At 40.9% G+C, this 17,722-nt stretch overlaps 1 protein-coding gene across 1 annotated transcript; it reads right to left on the reverse strand.

The window, feature by feature from the left end:
• Nucleotides 1-990: 990 nt before the first annotated feature.
• Nucleotides 991-14,853, reverse strand: LOC124163877 (proteasome subunit beta type-6). Its single transcript, XM_046540981.1, has 6 exons — nt 14,727-14,853; nt 14,475-14,542; nt 14,274-14,405; nt 14,050-14,179; nt 9,750-9,894; nt 991-1,231 (listed from the first exon to the last, which is right to left on the reverse strand). The coding sequence occupies exons 1-6, from the start codon at nt 14,817-14,819 to the stop codon at nt 1,104-1,106; spliced, it is 696 nt and encodes a 231-aa protein (XP_046396937.1). The 5' UTR covers nt 14,820-14,853; the 3' UTR covers nt 991-1,103.
• Between the last annotated feature and the right edge of the window lie 2,869 nt (nt 14,854-17,722).

Raw genomic sequence — 17,722 nt, forward strand, 5'->3', positions numbered from 1 at the left:
ACAGCTCAATTTCAGCTACTACAGTTGCAGAGTCCAAGAATTTTTTACCATTTTAATCCAAGATAACTACACGTTCTTTATATTCTATTTCAATCAATAATCATTCTCAATTTGAAATGCGTCACTTCCCAATGTAAGCTCTTAAAAGTTGCACACATTATTTGTTTCATGAACATCATGATTTCACAACCATTACCATTGCCTCTTAAGGGTATTATGTAATGACCAATGGAAAATACCTAAGACAATGTCTTGTTCCAGATTCAGAAAGTGGAGGTACATTGAAAGATAATAATTCCTAAATGGAAAGCAAGATTTTTGTGGGGAATTGAAGTAAAATCTGATGCTTCCGTGGGGAATATTGTTAAAAAGGCTAATCAAGCTTTTAGATGGATTATCTCTCTCCATTCGGCCAACATTTCAGAATCCAATTCAGAGTCACATTCCAACATCAGGGCCATCACTTTTTTTGTGAACATATTGCACACTGAAAATCTTTGGAGTGCTATACCATTTTTCCCAACTGATGGCGGCTGGGCGGAAAATAGCAAGTAGCCAATCAGAAGCGCTGCCCCTTCCACCTCTCCTTTCCCCTCCATCCAGCCGACCGGTGTGCCAGGCGTTGCCAGCCTTGGGATTAACGGTACTTTCGGGTTGCGGCAGAAGATTCTCGGACGAACGCTGAGCGATTCGATTTGGCAACACTGCTAGCTGGAGAGCGATCTGCACTGCACGGAGTTCGGAGAGAGACTGCGGGCTCCTACACACTTTCTCCTGTCGCTCTTCTGTGATTGGCTAGAAGAGTGGGTGGGTTGCGAGCACGCTCAAGGTCAGCCGCCGCCAGTTCAGAAAAAGGGTATAAATTATCTCCAGGGACTTGTTCGCAGTAAAGTTTATTATAAATTGTAGAATATGTCTGGTAATAAGAGGTGGGTGTACTCCCATACATGAGATATTTTTGATAACCTGGTTAAGGATGTAAAGAAGAACTTCAAAGAGAACAATTTTTTTAATATGATATCAGCTGATATCAAGCAATACAAGAGGATCATCAAATGATTTGGATCATAGAAGCTACAAATACTTTTTTTCAGGAATAAGGATTATCCTTCATAAAACTTTGGTAGCTGGTCCCCTAAGATGACAAAACGCTCCACACCTTCTTCAGTGATGACACCCAAGCGAATAACTCCTCCACTAGAGCCATCACGACCCATTGCCAGAGCAAGAGCTGAAAATAAAACAGAAACACTTCAAATGGAGGCACTCAATTGCTCATTTAACGCTAAATAGAAAGTTAGAAAGTAAAGAAGAGCTCATGCCCAGGGGTCATTCTCCCCAACAAAATCGTGCATTGAATACAGGATTGGCAAATAATATACGGTACACTCCTGATTATCCCAATGGCTAATGATGGGGAGAGACTGCACGAATAATCGGAAAACACAGATAATCCAAAATTTCACTTACATGTCTTGTAATGTTCAAAACAAACAATATTTTATTATTTATGCAGTTACTCTGTTATTTAAGAGCGCTTCCCGGACTCATTGAGAGCTTTCTTCGCCAGTTCGCAATCTTTTTAGTGGCGATAACATGATTGTACTCGTATTATTAATGCTCCATGTAAGGCCTGGTTTCAAAAACCACACATCCGTGGCTGTATGATCACTGATACAGAAAAGTGGTTTGCACGAATGCTTCAAAACCACGGCTTGACGTCAGAAACTACACTGTCAGGCACCACGCCACATAGTCCCGTCTCGCAAAAGTTGCCCAGGTTGCAACTGCTGCAGGACGTGTATCCGTGATCAAGGAGCGTGGTCGCACACTGCACGGCTTGGAAAACAGGAACACGGTGCTCCCGTGAATGCAGCTAGCACGTGATTGCTTCTGTTTTTTTTTCTGAAGTGGATTCTAACGGAAATAATAAGCCCCGTATATCCTAGCATTAATTCCGATGATTTTGCGTCCGATTTCTTTTTTATAAAGATCACGGAAAAAATTGAGCGAAAGTGAAAATCATGCATTGATAATCTGCACCCCGGATAAACCACAGCCGGATAATCTGGAGTCTGCTGTACATATATGTAGTTATATAATCTCTTCATTCAACCACTTTTCCACAGTAAGGGTAATAAAAATGCAACACCACTGGAAGAATAGGAATTATTGCAATTGGTTTTCATTATGAGCAGTTGCAACAGTGATTGGAATTTTCATTCTGAAAACTCACTACAAGGGGTGAAATCAATTTTAGAATGAAAAAACGTCACACACAACAAATGATGATCATGAAGAGAATGAACCATACGTCATGAAAACCTACCAGAATAATTCCAATCAGTGTCAAGCATAACCCCCCTTCTACGTGGCTTTCACAAGTAATTTCATGTCTGCCTTGCAGATTTATCAATGCTGAGCAGTCCCCAAAATAGTACCAAATGAAATATGCGTTTGGTATGGTGAAACATACCACCTACATACACCTTCCCTGAAAACATGGAGTAAAATCATATGAGCCACAGAAACCTTCCAAATGGCACCTGGCTCTTTGATGTTGCCAAGATAACCAAGGTATCTATCACGAAATTGCTTGCACAGAATTATCACCAACATCCAAGACAGAACAAAAGCAAATAAAATGGGGAAAAAAGAAATGAATAAGGAATCTAGAACTCCCACACGATGAAGAGGGTAGAAAAATTATTAAATATTGAAAAGGGAAAGGTATATATATTGAGATAGAGAGATGTTAGAAGGAGATTGATGGGTGACATTCAGATGCAGGGAAAAAAGCCAACAAGCTTTGGTTTTGAAAGGCCAGCTGGGATATAGGTTAGTACAGTTCTCATCATAGTAATTTATCTCTCACAGTTTACAATCTGATAAGATATGGGGAATAGGGAAGATGAGCCATACAGAAAGAGATAGGATAAAGACCAGAGGAATAAGTTAGAATATGGTGGGCCAATAATGGCCAATACAGGTCAAGTCCTCTACTGACGAACATTCGACTTACGAACTTTTAGAGATGTGAACATTCAAAGAATTCGAGCGTGCCCAAAATTACAAATTTGGTGCATTTTAGGTTGGCCGAAGCAACATGGTGTGGTGTAGAGGAACTTGCACTTTGAATCTAACAAAATACCGATTAAAACATCGTGAAGTCAGGAACTGTTCAGCGTTTCGCTCATTCTGTCTTCCTGCGGACAGAGACATTTTTTAAGCTCCAGCCACGTCGCACTCGCAGCAAAATCGGTTCGTCACCATCATGAGTTACAACAACACAAAATTGCAATTCAGTGCTGCATGCTGCAGGATAACTACAATTTATGACGCCTTGCATAGGTTTTTCAACCAAAAAACAATGCCCCGGAATGCATCTTCTTTGTATGTCGATAACTTACTCTACAGAGAAGATGGAATGCTGAGCTGCATTGGATAATTTAGGAGCCTAATGTGGAGCATTGACGTGGTGGCCAGCCCTTTCCGGCCTCCCCTCAGCCAGCTCATTTCATGAAGGAGGGGATCAGGTCAGTGTTTTGTAGGGGTGGACGGGTCAAAATTTTAAGGTTCAGGTCGGGTCGGGTATTTTTTTTGACCCTCGGGTTGGGTCGTATCCAATAATTTGATCATCATTTTTTTCTTGAAGCAGAAATGCCAAAAAATATGTTTATGAAGGCCAATAAAAGGAAATAAAAATAAACAATCTATACCTAAATGGTAGATTAGTTTAAGTGTATTCACTCAAAACAGAAATGCAAATGCATATCTGAAACAGACTACTACAAAAATAACACAAATAAATACAATACTAAGTTGGATAATGAGATCAAGGTAAAACAAACATCTTCCTGTATTTCCTTTAAATATATCTCAAAGTCAATTCTTCCAGTGCACTCAATTTCAGATAGGCTATTATTAAACTCAATGGCCCATATTACATGGTCTTAACTATACAATTCTCTTGAGGGTGCGGGGACATGGGAAGGAGAACGTTCTAGAAGGGTTCAGGGTGCACTTGGGATTCGTTGGGAGAGTAAACTGGAAGAAAGGGCAAAGAAAGTCGGATATTCAGGAATATGGTTCCTATTTGCTAAAAAAAAGTCTGTACCCCAATGTACACCGCATGGTTCCGATTGGTTTTATGGCCATAAATCTCTGTAAAGGCCAATATTAACTGCCACACACACTACTCCACCCATTTCCGCTCTCTTTCCCGCACCGTAACCTTGCCAATATTCCTTGCTCTCTCCTTTCTCTTCCAGTTTGTTCACCCAGGGCACTCCAATTGCACCAAGAACCCCACAGAGCGTTCTCTCCATTAATTCGAAGAAATCCTTTCATTTACAACTGCAGCACATCAGGTTTCTTTCCAGACCTGTTAAAACGACTGGACTATGACGTAAAAACCGGCCGAGACAATTAAAAACTGGAAGATTGATAAACGTGGGTTTATTTAAGTAATTTTAGCAGTGATCATGATTGGCTGATTGAAGTAATGGGTTAAATAATCTTCCAGTAAGTCGACGTGTCGACAGTAATTTGTTTTAGTTTTTTATGCTTTCCGTATGGAAAATTAAATACACCGAACCCTTCTGGAGTTTTGTAAACAAGGGGAGTGGAACGCGTTTGGGCAGGGGTAACATCAAGAGTTGTTATATGAACGGGTAGATGGAAGGAAAATACTCGTTCCGTATTCTAGACTTCGCAGATAGCCGCTTAAAATAGGCAAAAATGGAAAGCATGGCTATTTTTATAAACTTATCCTCACATATATAATTTTAATGAACTTAAAAATAAAGCTGTTAATATTGATTCCACTCCAGCCAAAAACAATCCTTTTAAATCAATGTTAAACATTTCTAAGATATCAGCTGCTGAGATAAAGTCGTAGTCGCATTGACAACAGCATTGGCATCTGCAACGGCCTTTTAAGAACAGGTAGGGAGTCTCCTTCATCTATGTCTCCGTAAACTAAAAGAATGATATAAATATCATCATTTACCTTCACAAACCTTAATGAGGTTAGGCTTTAAAAACTTTTCAGCCTAACCTGGTGCCTAGCCGAGAAGTTTTATTCGTTACCGCAGGTGCTAAAATGGATAAGAAATGGAATATATGCCGTATCCCATTTGTCAAGTTATTATCGATCGGAAAGAAATAATATTTCAGCCCAATAACGCATATATAATGTTCAGCTGAAAATATGGAAGTCAATACCAATCACCCGTGAATATTTCTTTATAGTCCCTACTATTTCATAGTTCAGTGACGGAGTCAGACTGAAACGTAATTGGGCCGGCAGTCGTCACGACTGCCTGTCGCCACTCCTCGCTACTGCGTAGATATTAGAAACTACTTTCTGCCTTTAGCGCCCTTAATTGATGCTAGCCTTCTAATGTCAGCTAGTTCTGATTATTGCATTCTAATATAAAATAATGTCTAACTTTTACGTTACTTAGGTTTTCTTAAGATCGCCATTTACATAGGAAATATTCGCTGGCTTGTATTTTACGACTTTTTATGCCATAAAATGTATGAAATATGTTATATTTTGAGAGCGCTGTCACAAATGATGGCCATAATCAATTTAAAATGTTGCTGGGGACAATAGAAGTTATAAAAAAGAAAAGTGAAATATTTTTCACGATGGATAAAATTCTCGCGATTTTCGACCCGACCCGATTTTGACCCGAGATTTGAAACGGCCCGACCCGAAGGTCGGGTCAGGATGATGGCCCGACCCGACCCGAAAATTTCGGGGCCCCGTCGACCCCTAGTGTTTTGACTAGTGTATTGGCCTTCCACCTAGTAGGCATGAGTTTAAATCCCGGCAGTGCCAGAGATTTTTCAGAGACTCCCAATTGCCCAATCCCAGATTGAGTGCTAAGTAGTGGGCACTCTTAGAACAGCACCTTGTCCATCGGATGGGGCACTAAGTCATAGTAACCCTGGCACCTTCTGTTAAGAGCAGGGTGAGGATGAAGCCAAGCTCCTCTCCACTCTTCCTTCCCCGCCATTCCCTCATGGTGCAAATGACCTAACTGATGGCCGACTCCTCTAATTACCTCCTTACCTCAGAGAAAGAACAGAGCCCACTCCATAATCCACTGTACTGAATAGCTGGAGGCATTGACATCAATTGAAGGCATTCGACAAATTTCAAAGCTAGCAACAAAAACGAGAGCCAAAATCTTACTGGAGCAACCATTTCCCCACAACAACCTGGACCTAAATACTCTCTTCCAATCACCAAAATCGTGAACAGCACAACACTGTTTTCGCTAAGATTTCAGGGATTAATCATGGAAAGATAGAACTCTTGGTAGTAAATTGAAGCAAGTCCCACCAACCTTGAGTCAGTCCAGACATAAATGTAGACTAGCAATCATAAGAGAGACTAACTAGATGAAGTATGTAAAAAGGTCAAAGAAATAATGAGGAACATCCCACGTAAGAAAAATCTGAAAGAAAGTGTTTGAGAACTGGAACACTGAAGCGGGGGAAGGGATGCAAGTTTAATTTGGGGAAGAACGATAAGCAATAAGAAAATAAAGGTGAAGAAACCACCTGAATGTCATAGCCAAAAAGCTACCTGTATTTTAAACCAATATTTGATAAGGACATCATTATGGGTGCAAGAACACTAGGAATGGACAGGAAGATATCAGATTGATTACCGTACAAGCGCATGGAAGTGGTGCACCTTTTTTCCCAGAAATTGCAGCCGAAAATGAGGGTGCGCCTCTTACCCAAACTTCTAATCTTCCCCCCCTCCCCTTCACTGGTTGCAAGTCTAAGGGGGACTGAGTAGCCTTGGTTTTCAGCGTGAGTCAGTCATCTGAAACCCTAGTTCAAAGACAAGTGGCAGGCAGGGGAGTTTCTTCCTCAGTGACGCATTTTTAAAGTGCTCCTGTTTGCTTTTCTTGTAAGCATCACGCCGTCACATAGGTACCTCAAAGGTGAACATGGAAAAGATGTCGCGGGTTTTTATGCTCCGGAGGGCACGCTAAATTTACTGCCACAAGTGGGCATCCCATGGCATTTATACTGCAAATTGTAATCGCATAATGAGCGTAGAGAAAAGCGTAGTTTTGAAGGACATACCTGGATAATAGTCAACATCTGTCTTGCCGAGTAATTTCCAATACGCAGAGGAGCTGATTTTTCAAATATCATCTTAAGACACTAATATGACGATTATTGCAACTGAAAATTATATTGTTGTAAAAACCTGCGGCTTAAAAAATTTGAACGAGTGTGTACATTGTTGCACTAAATGGAGGATAAAAGAATTCAAAAATGCTTATATGTGAAGAGCGCTGAAGGACAGGTCGAGGGGAAGGAGTGCGCCCCCTCAATGCGCCCTTTCAAGCAATGAGGCTATGAGTGAAGGAGCAAGGGAAGAACACATCCGATTTTGCATGTGACGTCGTTGCCTTCAAAGCGAAGGGACGAAGGCGCAGCAATGTGATATACACAGTTTGCGTTGCCTGAAGTTTCCAATCTGTCTTGTATTGTTTGAATGCACTTATGCTACACTTGTTTCTTCCGAAATTGTGCTGTTTGGACAATGTTGAATATTAGTAGCCTTGCATTACTATAAATATTTGTGTCAATCAATTAGAGTTTAAAAAACTTAAATACTGTCAGATATACGTTGTGTTAGGTCTCATTCTTTTTAGAACCTCGTGCGTGTCATACAATTGCTGAAAGCTTGATGTGCTGCAATCTATATATATAAAAGAAAGTCGAAAATTATGTTAGTTAGAACACTTATAACTCGAGAACGGCTGCACCGATTTTAGTGACATTAGGCTCTTTGGATTCGTCTCAGCCTCGGATAACATACAGGACACTAAAAAATAGGAAAAGTTCACAAAAAAATTCAACTTTATCGTAGAGATATTTTTTTAGGAGTTGATTGTTAAGACGGTCAAAAAAATAAGAATTTTTTTCGTTTTTACCAATGTATTGACTGATCTTTTTAACAATATTAAAAAAAAAATTAAATGTTCAAACATGTTAAAAATATTAAAGTAATATTAAAATAGTATTAAAATAATTGAATTAGAGGTAAGCTCAGCTCGAATTGAGTAGTCAACAAACACATAACTACCGTGTGTGTAAACAAATCTCCAAGCAATTGTTAATTATCAGTAATGTCCGTGTACTCTGCATGAATTCAAATCTTTTAACTTTATAATAAACGAAGACGAAGTCACCAACTATCTATCTGAATATTTAAAGTCCTTGGAAGGACCTGGCTTACCAAGGCACGATTTACAGCTAAAGGTAGGCTCTGTGTTCATGATCTTTCGAAACCTAAACCAACCAAAACTATCCAACGGAACGTGTTTGGTTATTAAAAAGCTGATAATGAAAGTGATTCACGCCACTATACTCAAAGGAAAATTCAAAGATGAGGAAGTTCTCAATCCGAAGATTCCATGATTCCAACTCATATGCCCTTTTAGCTTAAACGTATTCAATTTACAATTCGTGTTGCATTCGTGATAACGATTAGCAAATCGCATGGTCAGTCTTTCAGTTTTTGTGATGTTTGTTCTCATGTGTCAGTGAAAACCCATGATTTTCTCATGGTAAATAATATTTGGTATGTTTACGAGTCGGTAAACCATCCGCTGTATTTCTTCCTTTGTTTCAAGGGCGCAGCTAGGAATTAAGGATAGGCGCAGCTAATACTGGCAGGTCTGTAGAGTATAGAAAGCTTGCCAAGGTAAGCGAGAGGTGTGGGGGCCCTCCCCAGACATTTTTTAGGATAAAAGGTTCAAAATGGTAGGTTTTGCGGCTGTGTGAACAGTTAAATATTTTGTGACTCATCCGTCCCCCTAATAATAATAACCAAATGTTTTACAAAAAGATTCTCCGAGCTTTTGGGGGGGGGGAAGGGGGGGTTTAACCCCCAAAAAACCCCCCCTCGCTGCGTCCCTGCTTCGCTTCGCTATTTTTATTTAACTTCATTCGCTTTATCATGCACCTGATAACAAAACAAAAACTGTTGTTTATCAGAAGGCGCTTGACACAAGACATTAAACCCGAATGTGTAGGGCACACCGCATGCAGCACGTTTACGCAGTGCATTTTTTCCAAACAGAGATACTATAACTGGCGTGCCTAAAGTCATTTGATATGAATGCTGCTTCATAGGGGCTTTTCTTACATTATTTTGAGCATCAGTCAAGCATCGGTCTAGCGTTGCGTTAACCTGCTCCGTGAACGAGCCAAGTTTACGCTACGGACTTAGACCTAAAAACATTTTTTACGGTTATTAACATAAATAGCCAACAACTGAATGCGTATAATTTTTATTTCATCAATATTTTCTCACTTAATTTATAATAAATCAAATATGATTAAAACGATACAGCCACTCTTTATTTATAAATGGTGCAACTAAACTATAAGTTCATTGAATGTTAGGTGGTACGAAGTTCGCCGGGTCCTCTAGTATAACATAAACAAAACCCAAAGACAGAGAGACAAAGGAAGACAAAAGGGTATAGAGCAAAGGAAACACCACCTCAAGGTGGGGAATGAAGAGGGAAGGACAGGGGAAATGGAAGAATTTCAAAAGGAAGGAGAGTTAGGCTTACAACACATCAAGGTAAAGCAACTGCAGAGTATGGCTAAAGATATACAGAATTTCAAAAATGAGAGCAAAGAATGGGAAATAAATTGACACAATGAAATATGAATTTCAGTAAAAATGTTATACTCACTATTAGTTACAAACTGCATACAATCCTTCTTTGACATATTTGGCTTAAAATTAGAATCCACATATCCATAGACATATGTGCTTCCAGATCCACCAATTGAAATGGGTTGTCGCATGCACATTCCTCCAATGGGAACAGAATAAACCTGCAAAAGCAAAATTGAACATTTAGCTAAATTCATAGATGTTAACATTAACTCATTTAATCTCCCTTACTCTGCACAACCACATTTTGAATGCTTCCATTATTGACTTTTCTGCTGCTGTGCTACGCCTCACTGCCTTAAAGAAACATGTCGCTGAATTATTACCTTACTTCTTTCTTGCTATCTCAGTCGTAAGTAAATTCTTCTTAATGTGGAAAGTTCTCTTTGCCTGGGCTAATGATGATTATCTTTTTGCTCCCTCTATCGCAAGATACTCAGCTTCCATGGCAACAAAACCTTTTCACCTCTTCAGGCATTTGATCACTAGCTTTACACTGATCTTGATCTCCTTGAGATTTATGAGTGAGTGAGATCTCACTCAGTGCAGACTAAAGTTTGAATCATAAGATTATTGACCTTGCCCTGAGAATTGAAATGAGTTGAGCATATCCCATACTACCTATCCTGAATCACGCAGTACTCAAGGTTAGTAATTATAAGAGCATTGATGTTAGGAATTAGGTGACAGGGGAATGAATGTACAGAGGTGGGTGGGATCACTCAATCAGTGCAAACCATGAGATGAATTGGATAGTTACGGGTAGAGCTCACCCCAGATTAAGCTTGAGGCATATGCATTCCAAACATTTAGGGTAAGGGGTGTGTTACTATCCCTGAGCCGCGCTGTACTTCACAAATTTCTTTTGGACCCATAGAATACTTCATCCACAATTTGAGCCCGGCACCCTTCACTCACTCAGTGACGAAAACTAAAGGTTGGTAGGCATAGGTGAAGGTAAAGCTCACCCCATACTAAGCCAAAGGCATATGAATATCACACATTCAGGGAAGGAGGCCAGTTCCTTTCCTCAATGTGCCACCTTGTACATCGTGGATTTTATTTGGGTATGTCCTATGAATTCACCTGAGATTTGTGATGTTGACGAATTCCAACTACATATATTACAAGGGTGGACACGTACAGTTTGGAAAAAGCAGAGGAGTAATTCTTAATAAAATATTTTACTTCAAAAACAATGTTTAGTAAAATACAGAGTGAAATGAGCAAAATGATGTTTCTTTTCCCTTTGAGTGTCGTCGTACAACTTCCCACTAGAACACACCTAAGAGCAAATGACTCAAACATTCATGATAAGTCTGGTTAGGCTCAAGCTACGGTTGCAGTAGATCTTGATGTTTCATCAGCATCAGAATAAACTAAACATGCCATCCCAGGGGGGGCTACAGACCCCTTAGCCCTCTGGATCCGTCACTGGGTTGAAGCATTGAGTGATTCCACACATTAACATAGTATGTATATTCGAAGATTTTTGCGGCGTTGGTTTGATGATATTTCCATTCTATTCGGGTTTCTTCACCGCGTTTGTTGTATTTTAAAGACAACAGTTTCGCCGGCGTTACAGTTGGCGTCATCCAGTTCATGATCCTGTAAAGGGCCGTTCCGTATTCAACCTTATAGACGAAACCTTGGATTGTGCCACAGAAAGCATTCTAGCGAAAGGTTTCAACTTCGCCATTGCTCCTAAGACAATTCCGAAAGAAAAAATCATCACCGGAGTTGAATCCGCCATCCGGAAGCTGCCAAAAGGGATTGCAGATGAGATAAGGGAAGACGTGGGGAGTATCCTCCGCAAATCAAGACCACCGAGACCGAATATAACAGCTGCAGAGAGACGAGCGTTAAGAAAGCTCCAGGACAATGGTAATATTCTCATATTACCCGCAGATAAAGGGAACGCTACTGTTTTGATGCGAAAGGAAGACTACGAAAAGAAAATATTATCTCTTCTCCAGGAGCAAACCTACAGAAAGATGAAGGCCGATCCAACAAGCAAATTGGAACAAAATACCAGGGCCATCATCAAGAGTTCATCCATTCCAAGAGAATATCAACGAGGCCTCCTCCCTTCGGCTGCGAAACCACCGAGACTATACGGCCTACCAAAAATCCACAAAGAAAACGTACCTCTGAGGCCGATTGTGAGTCAAATCGACGCCCCAACTTACTGGCTATCCAAATATCTAGCCCAATCACTCCAGGAATACGTTGGACGGACTTCATCGCATGTGAAGAACTCATCCCATTTTATTGATATCCTTAATACGGTCTCCGTCACAAACGAAGACATCATAGCCAGCTTTGATGTGGTGTCTCTGTTTACAAACGTCCCTATCCAAGAATCAGTGGATATCATCCGACGACTCATCTCTGAAGGCATCCCGAATGACTTTCCCAAATTAGTGGAATATTGTCTAAGAAATTCTTATTTCTTATGGAATGGGGAATTTTACGAACAAACAGAGGGGGCAGCTATGGGGTCTCCACTATCTCCAGTGCTAGCGAACCTTTTCATGGAGGATTTCGAAGAAAAGGCCATCGCGTCGTACGAAAAGAAACCATCGCTCTGGCTGAGATACGTTGACGACACGTTCATCATTTGGCCCCATGGCGCCGAAGAATTGCAGAAATTCCTACAGCATCTCAACTCGCAGCACCACGCTATCAAATTCACAATGGAAATGGAACATGATGGTCAACTTCCCTTCCTGGATGTTTTGGTAAAAAGGAAAAGAAATGGGCTCCTAGGACATGCTGTTCACAGAAAGAAAACGCATACTGACCGCTATCTCAACGCTTCTTCGCACCACCACCCAGTGCAAAAAATCTCCTTGGTGGCAACATTAATACATCGTGCCTATGCCATCTCAGACACCGAGTCACTATCTGCGGAGAAGAAGCATCTCATTGAAGTGCTGGTAAGGAATGGCTACAGCAGTAGCATGTTGAATAGAAGATTTGTGGAGCAGGAGAACAAAGACGCAGCCCCAAAAAGGACCTCTGAGGCAGAGAGCCGGCCGGAGCCGGAAGCATACGCCACAATTCCCTTTGTGGCGGGCACATCAGAAAAGATTGCCAGAATGCTCAGAAAACACAACGTAATTACATGTTTCAATTGCGTGGCAAAGATATCAGACATGCTACCCGGAGCGAAGGACAAACTCCCAATGGACCATTATGAGGGTATATATCGAGTGCCTTGCTCATGTGGTAAATATTACATTGGCGAGACCTGCAGATCAATGAAAGTTCGATTGCAGGAACATCGGAGGGCTATGAAAAACAAGCAGCACCAACTCTCAGCCATATCTGAGCATGCTTGGAGTGAACCTGGGCATAACATCCTCTTTGAAGACGCCAGGATAATAGCTAAAGAGAATAAATACTTCCCTCGCTTGATCAGAGAAGCTATTGAGATAGCGAAAACGCCCGCAAATTTCAACAGAGATCAAGGCTACAGCTTGCATACTGCATGGAAGAGGATTCTCCGACCACCAACAATGAGAGATGGACAACCGGCCAATGAGAGAGCAGCAGCGGATCAGCAGCCGCCGCCGCCTATATAAGGCGGAAAATTTTATGCCTATAAAAGGCGGAAAAATTTTCCAAAAATTTTACCTTTGACCTGAAGACGCCGACTGTAACGCCGGCAAAACTGTTGTCTTTAAAATACAACAAACGCGGTGAAGAAACCCGAATAGAATGGAAATATCATAGTATGTATATGTATAATATATATTCCCCACAGAATCTTCCTCAAAGAGTTTGATTAGGTGGAATGCATAAAATATATCCACAGCACTTTGAAAGATTATTCACAGTAGCCTCTTCTTTAATGAAATAAGTGAACTGATACTATAACAAATCAAGGTAATTATAAGAATTGCAAGGAGTAATTAAATCAGAAAGAAGAAAAGTAGTGAATGTGAAAAAAGCAGCAATAATTTGGTGATACGATTAAGCAGAAAGAATACATAGGATCGTTACGACAGTTCATTACACAGAAGGTATTTCAAATAAAAGGGAATGTGAAAACGCACAAAATGCTTTAGAAATAATGACTACCGAGCTCTTTTTTTACATTTACCAACCTCATCTCCCACGCTTTTGCCTCAAGTTCAGAACTTGTAAACAGAGATATTTATTACCGTAATTTCCTTTCTAAAACATTTGTATTAGTAGGTTTTGGAACAAGTTTGTGCCAATCGAAATTGCAGGTAAAAGTCACAAATGTCACAGGGTCTCAAAGATGTGATGCATGTCATTGAAGGTAGAAAAATGACGTGAAAACATACCTGACCACCTTTCCTTTTATCCCATCCGGCAACAATTATTCCGGCAGTTAATGAGTCTCTGTAATTATAGCACAATTCCCTGAAGACGTTTGCAGCAGTTGCTACGAGCGGAGGCTCTCCTAGTTCGATCCTAAAGGAACGAAAGACAAATGATATTGGAATTAGCAACACTTTAAAGGGCTCATCTTTTTATTGTCATAGGAATAAAAATGAAAACCACTCACTCGTGAAATTCCAGATGATAAGTGACGATGTCGGCGATCGCCTGGGTGTCCGCGGCAGACCCGGATCGACAGCAGTAAATATGATCAGTCACTCGAGTCAATTTATCAGTTACTCGATTGGCAATGTAGGCCCTAAGTAAAACGAAAACATTAATTCTCGAATATCCAACTCAGGAAAAGTTAGGATGCAATGCTACGTACCCAGTGGTAGTCCTCGAATCGGCACCAATAATGACGCCCCCATCGAATTCAGCTGCCATTATCGACGTCTGAAATACCATTAGTACATATTTAAGAATAGATTGAAAACATCACGGCATCTCGATAAGATTTACTCATAGAATGGTCTCACAATGAGTTCGCAAAATTGACAGGTGTTGTGAGGGACACAATTTATGTTCTTATCACTACGAAGACATTAAAATTTCCTAAATTAATATTTTAGATACCTACCCCTGTACTGTGCTCTGTGTGTAGCCAGTCAGGAATCATGGTGAGGTTATTTCCTCCAACCGGGTTGGAAACATAATCCTGAACGGCCGCCATTCTTATGACACAAACAAAATTTTCACGTATATCGATTCGATAGTCGTTACGATTCAATTATATCGATATTATGGCTGTCGAGAGCAACAGATACGCCGCAGAGGGTAATTCAATTTAGATTACTGAGGCACGACTTGTACAGCTGAGTTTACAGGTTGAAGTTAAGTGGTAAAGCAGTCGAATATAATTCTTGCTTTAAACGTGTTAACAATACGAAGAGAATAGTGCCCTTAATAGTGTTCATATCGCAGTCAATGTCCACACAACATGCAAGTTGAGCACAATAGTTAACTGCTAGAGCAGTCAACTTCGCGGTGCCAGCCAGGCTTAAGACAAATATTTAAAATTGATTTTTTTAATTTTCGCAAATAATGATATTTGTGGCTTCATATTTTTTCACACACTTTTTAATACTCATTGCGTTATTTAAGATTTTTCCTTGAAATTTGGATAGTGTTTCGGCCTTGCTACAACATTTAAAAACTGCAGGTAATAATGGGATCATGAAAATTCACATTCGCAAAAATCAAGTTGCACCAGATTAATGGGCTATTAATTTCAAAAACCTACGATTTACATTTCGTCGTGAGAATAATGAAATCATCTTTGAAGAACTTATATAGAGAAATGTAACACATTTTTTTTATACCCTCAACTGCATCGATTGGAATCCATTTGGTGTCAAATTTGTATAATGAAGAAGAGCATTAATCAGCCTATTATCCTATCTCATCAATGCATATTGTTACACTATTATAATGTATATATATATATATATAGCAATTTTTGCCCCTCGTACTACATAGGAGAATGCACCACACCCATATCCATCCGAATGAACAACCACAGGCACTCCTGCAAAAACCCCCCCTTTCATGAACCCATCCCCATTCACACTGCCTCACACAATAGTTCTTTCGATAAATGTTTTTCCCTAACCATCATTGAAATTCTGCCAGAAAAGGCAACCATCATCGAGGTGAGAACGAGGGAAATGGCACATATTTGGGTTGAAAAGGCGTTTGAAACGCCCAGGCTAAACATTGCCCACTAATAGTCAAAGCAAACCCTACCCTCCCTTCCCCCCCTCTCCCCTTCCCCTTCTTCCACCCCCACTACTTCACCAAGGAGAGCTTCTGGAGGATCCGCCTGCAGCAGTTCACCTTCAGCACTGACGATAGCGGGTCAACCCGCTGAAACGTTTGAACGTTTTTTTGTGAGTGTCCTTTTCTATGTGTTCCTATGTTTTTATTAGTGTTTATTTTGTCCGTTACATATTTATACTATCGCGTAGTGCGCTTTCCTCAAGACTTTATATATATTGTGACATACTGACCTTATGTCACGTATTCTCTCTCGTTATGTATTGACCCGAGTAGGGGATGATCACATATGTGTGGATGAGCGTGGGTATGTCTGAGTGTGTGCGTAATAGTGTGTCATGCCCCGGGCATGAGGTAAAAGTGACTCACAAATGTTCAGTGTTTGGTCAGCTCGGACCGGTGGTTGCCCCACCCAACAGTGAGGCCCAAGAATAACCCCTCTTGTCCCAAAAAACCCATCCCCTGTGTATCATCCCCCTCCAATATCACTATAAATGGGCGAACGGAGAGAGCCTCCTGGCGAGAAATTCTAGTTTGGTCGACGGGCGAGAAACGCTATCCTGATCGACGCAGAAAGGGATTGATGACGTGCCAGATTGGTCGTCATTTTCTCTGGGTGTACCCAAAGAGTGCAGTTAGCGGGACGAGATTGTCTACGGAGGTAGCCAGCAGCGGAGATCAAGATTGCAGACGAGCGACAGAAAAGGACCAACGCCCAGAGGTCGGGAGGAAGATAGCCCCCGATCCCACGGACATTTGGGGTCCAACGTGTCGCATCATCGACGGCTCCTACTGCTCAAGGCTCCGAGAAACCGTAAGAACGTCGCAGTCAGCGACCCGTCCCCGTGCTCGTTCGCCCAGACCCGATTTAATCCCCAAACTGTGTATCCAAAATATTTGGGTTTTTTCTCTCTATCCCGGTGCGCCGTATGTAATCACCAAACTGTTGACTCCTTGTCAGAAATCTGATTCAGTGTTACCACGAGAGCAGCCTAAAAACTTAATTTGGGCAAATTGTAAACTCGGCCCACGAATTCTACCAATCACAAATTGTTGCTTTTTTTGTATTTCTTTTGGAGGGGGGGCAATCGAACCATATCATCTTGTGCACTTTTCATTCACCTCATTCTCATCAGGGTATTTAATTTCAATAAGTGTGTGTGTATGCTATGTTCAAAGTGGAAAATATATTTTTTTTATGTTTCAAAGTACTCAATAATCGTTCGATCATTCCGTACTCGGGACCATTGATGCCCTCCCCACCCAGTAAAATAGGTGGCGTTTTCATGTTCCGCCACAATATATATAAATAAATGCCATGATAGGCCACAAAAACATACACACAAATAAAAGAGAACTCACACGTTAGTTTCTTTCAAATTTTCGACCCCTTAGGGTCTTCGTCAGGAAGGAGGCAAGAAGAGACTGAGGAGGAGGACAGAGGATGCCTAAAGGCTGAGGAGATTAGGATAAGATAGGGGAAGGGAGAGGATGGGGAATGGGGGATGGGAAAGAGGAGAAGGCTATGAAGATCAGTGGGCCCTGTTAAGGCCAGGCGGGTTGAATGCTTGGTATAGCCAAATGGAAGACAATTCAAGAGTTTTTAATTCTAGCGGTGAGGCGGAGGGTGGGAGAGAGGCAATAGTATTCCTATGTTAAAGCAGTCATCAAATTCTAAATTGTGGGAAAAGGCGTGGGTAGGGACAGGAAGCGAAGCAGATTAGGAAGTGGGTTTGCAAGAAGCTCGATGGTTGTTAATCCGTAGGTTGAGTGAGGTGGTGGTTAAACCAATGTAGAAGG

The sequence above is a fragment of the Ischnura elegans genome, chromosome 8 (assembly GCF_921293095.1).
Source record: "Ischnura elegans chromosome 8, ioIscEleg1.1, whole genome shotgun sequence".
NCBI lineage: Eukaryota > Metazoa > Arthropoda > Insecta > Odonata > Coenagrionidae > Ischnura > Ischnura elegans.

What these genes read in the sequence shown, in the direction of transcription:
- LOC124163877 (XM_046540981.1), bottom strand. Translation starts at nt 14,819, where the DNA reads ATGGCGGCCGTTCAGGATTATGTTTCCAACCCGGTTGGAGGAAATAAC. An exon ending in ACACAGAGCACAGTACAGGG is followed by an intron (nt 14,543 to 14,726) that starts GTAGGTATCTAA and finishes ATGGTATTTCAG; the next exon opens with ACGTCGATAATGGCAGCTGA. An exon ending in TATCATCTGGAATTTCACGA is followed by an intron (nt 14,180 to 14,273) that starts GTGAGTGGTTTT and finishes TCGTTCCTTTAG; the next exon opens with GATCGAACTAGGAGAGCCTC.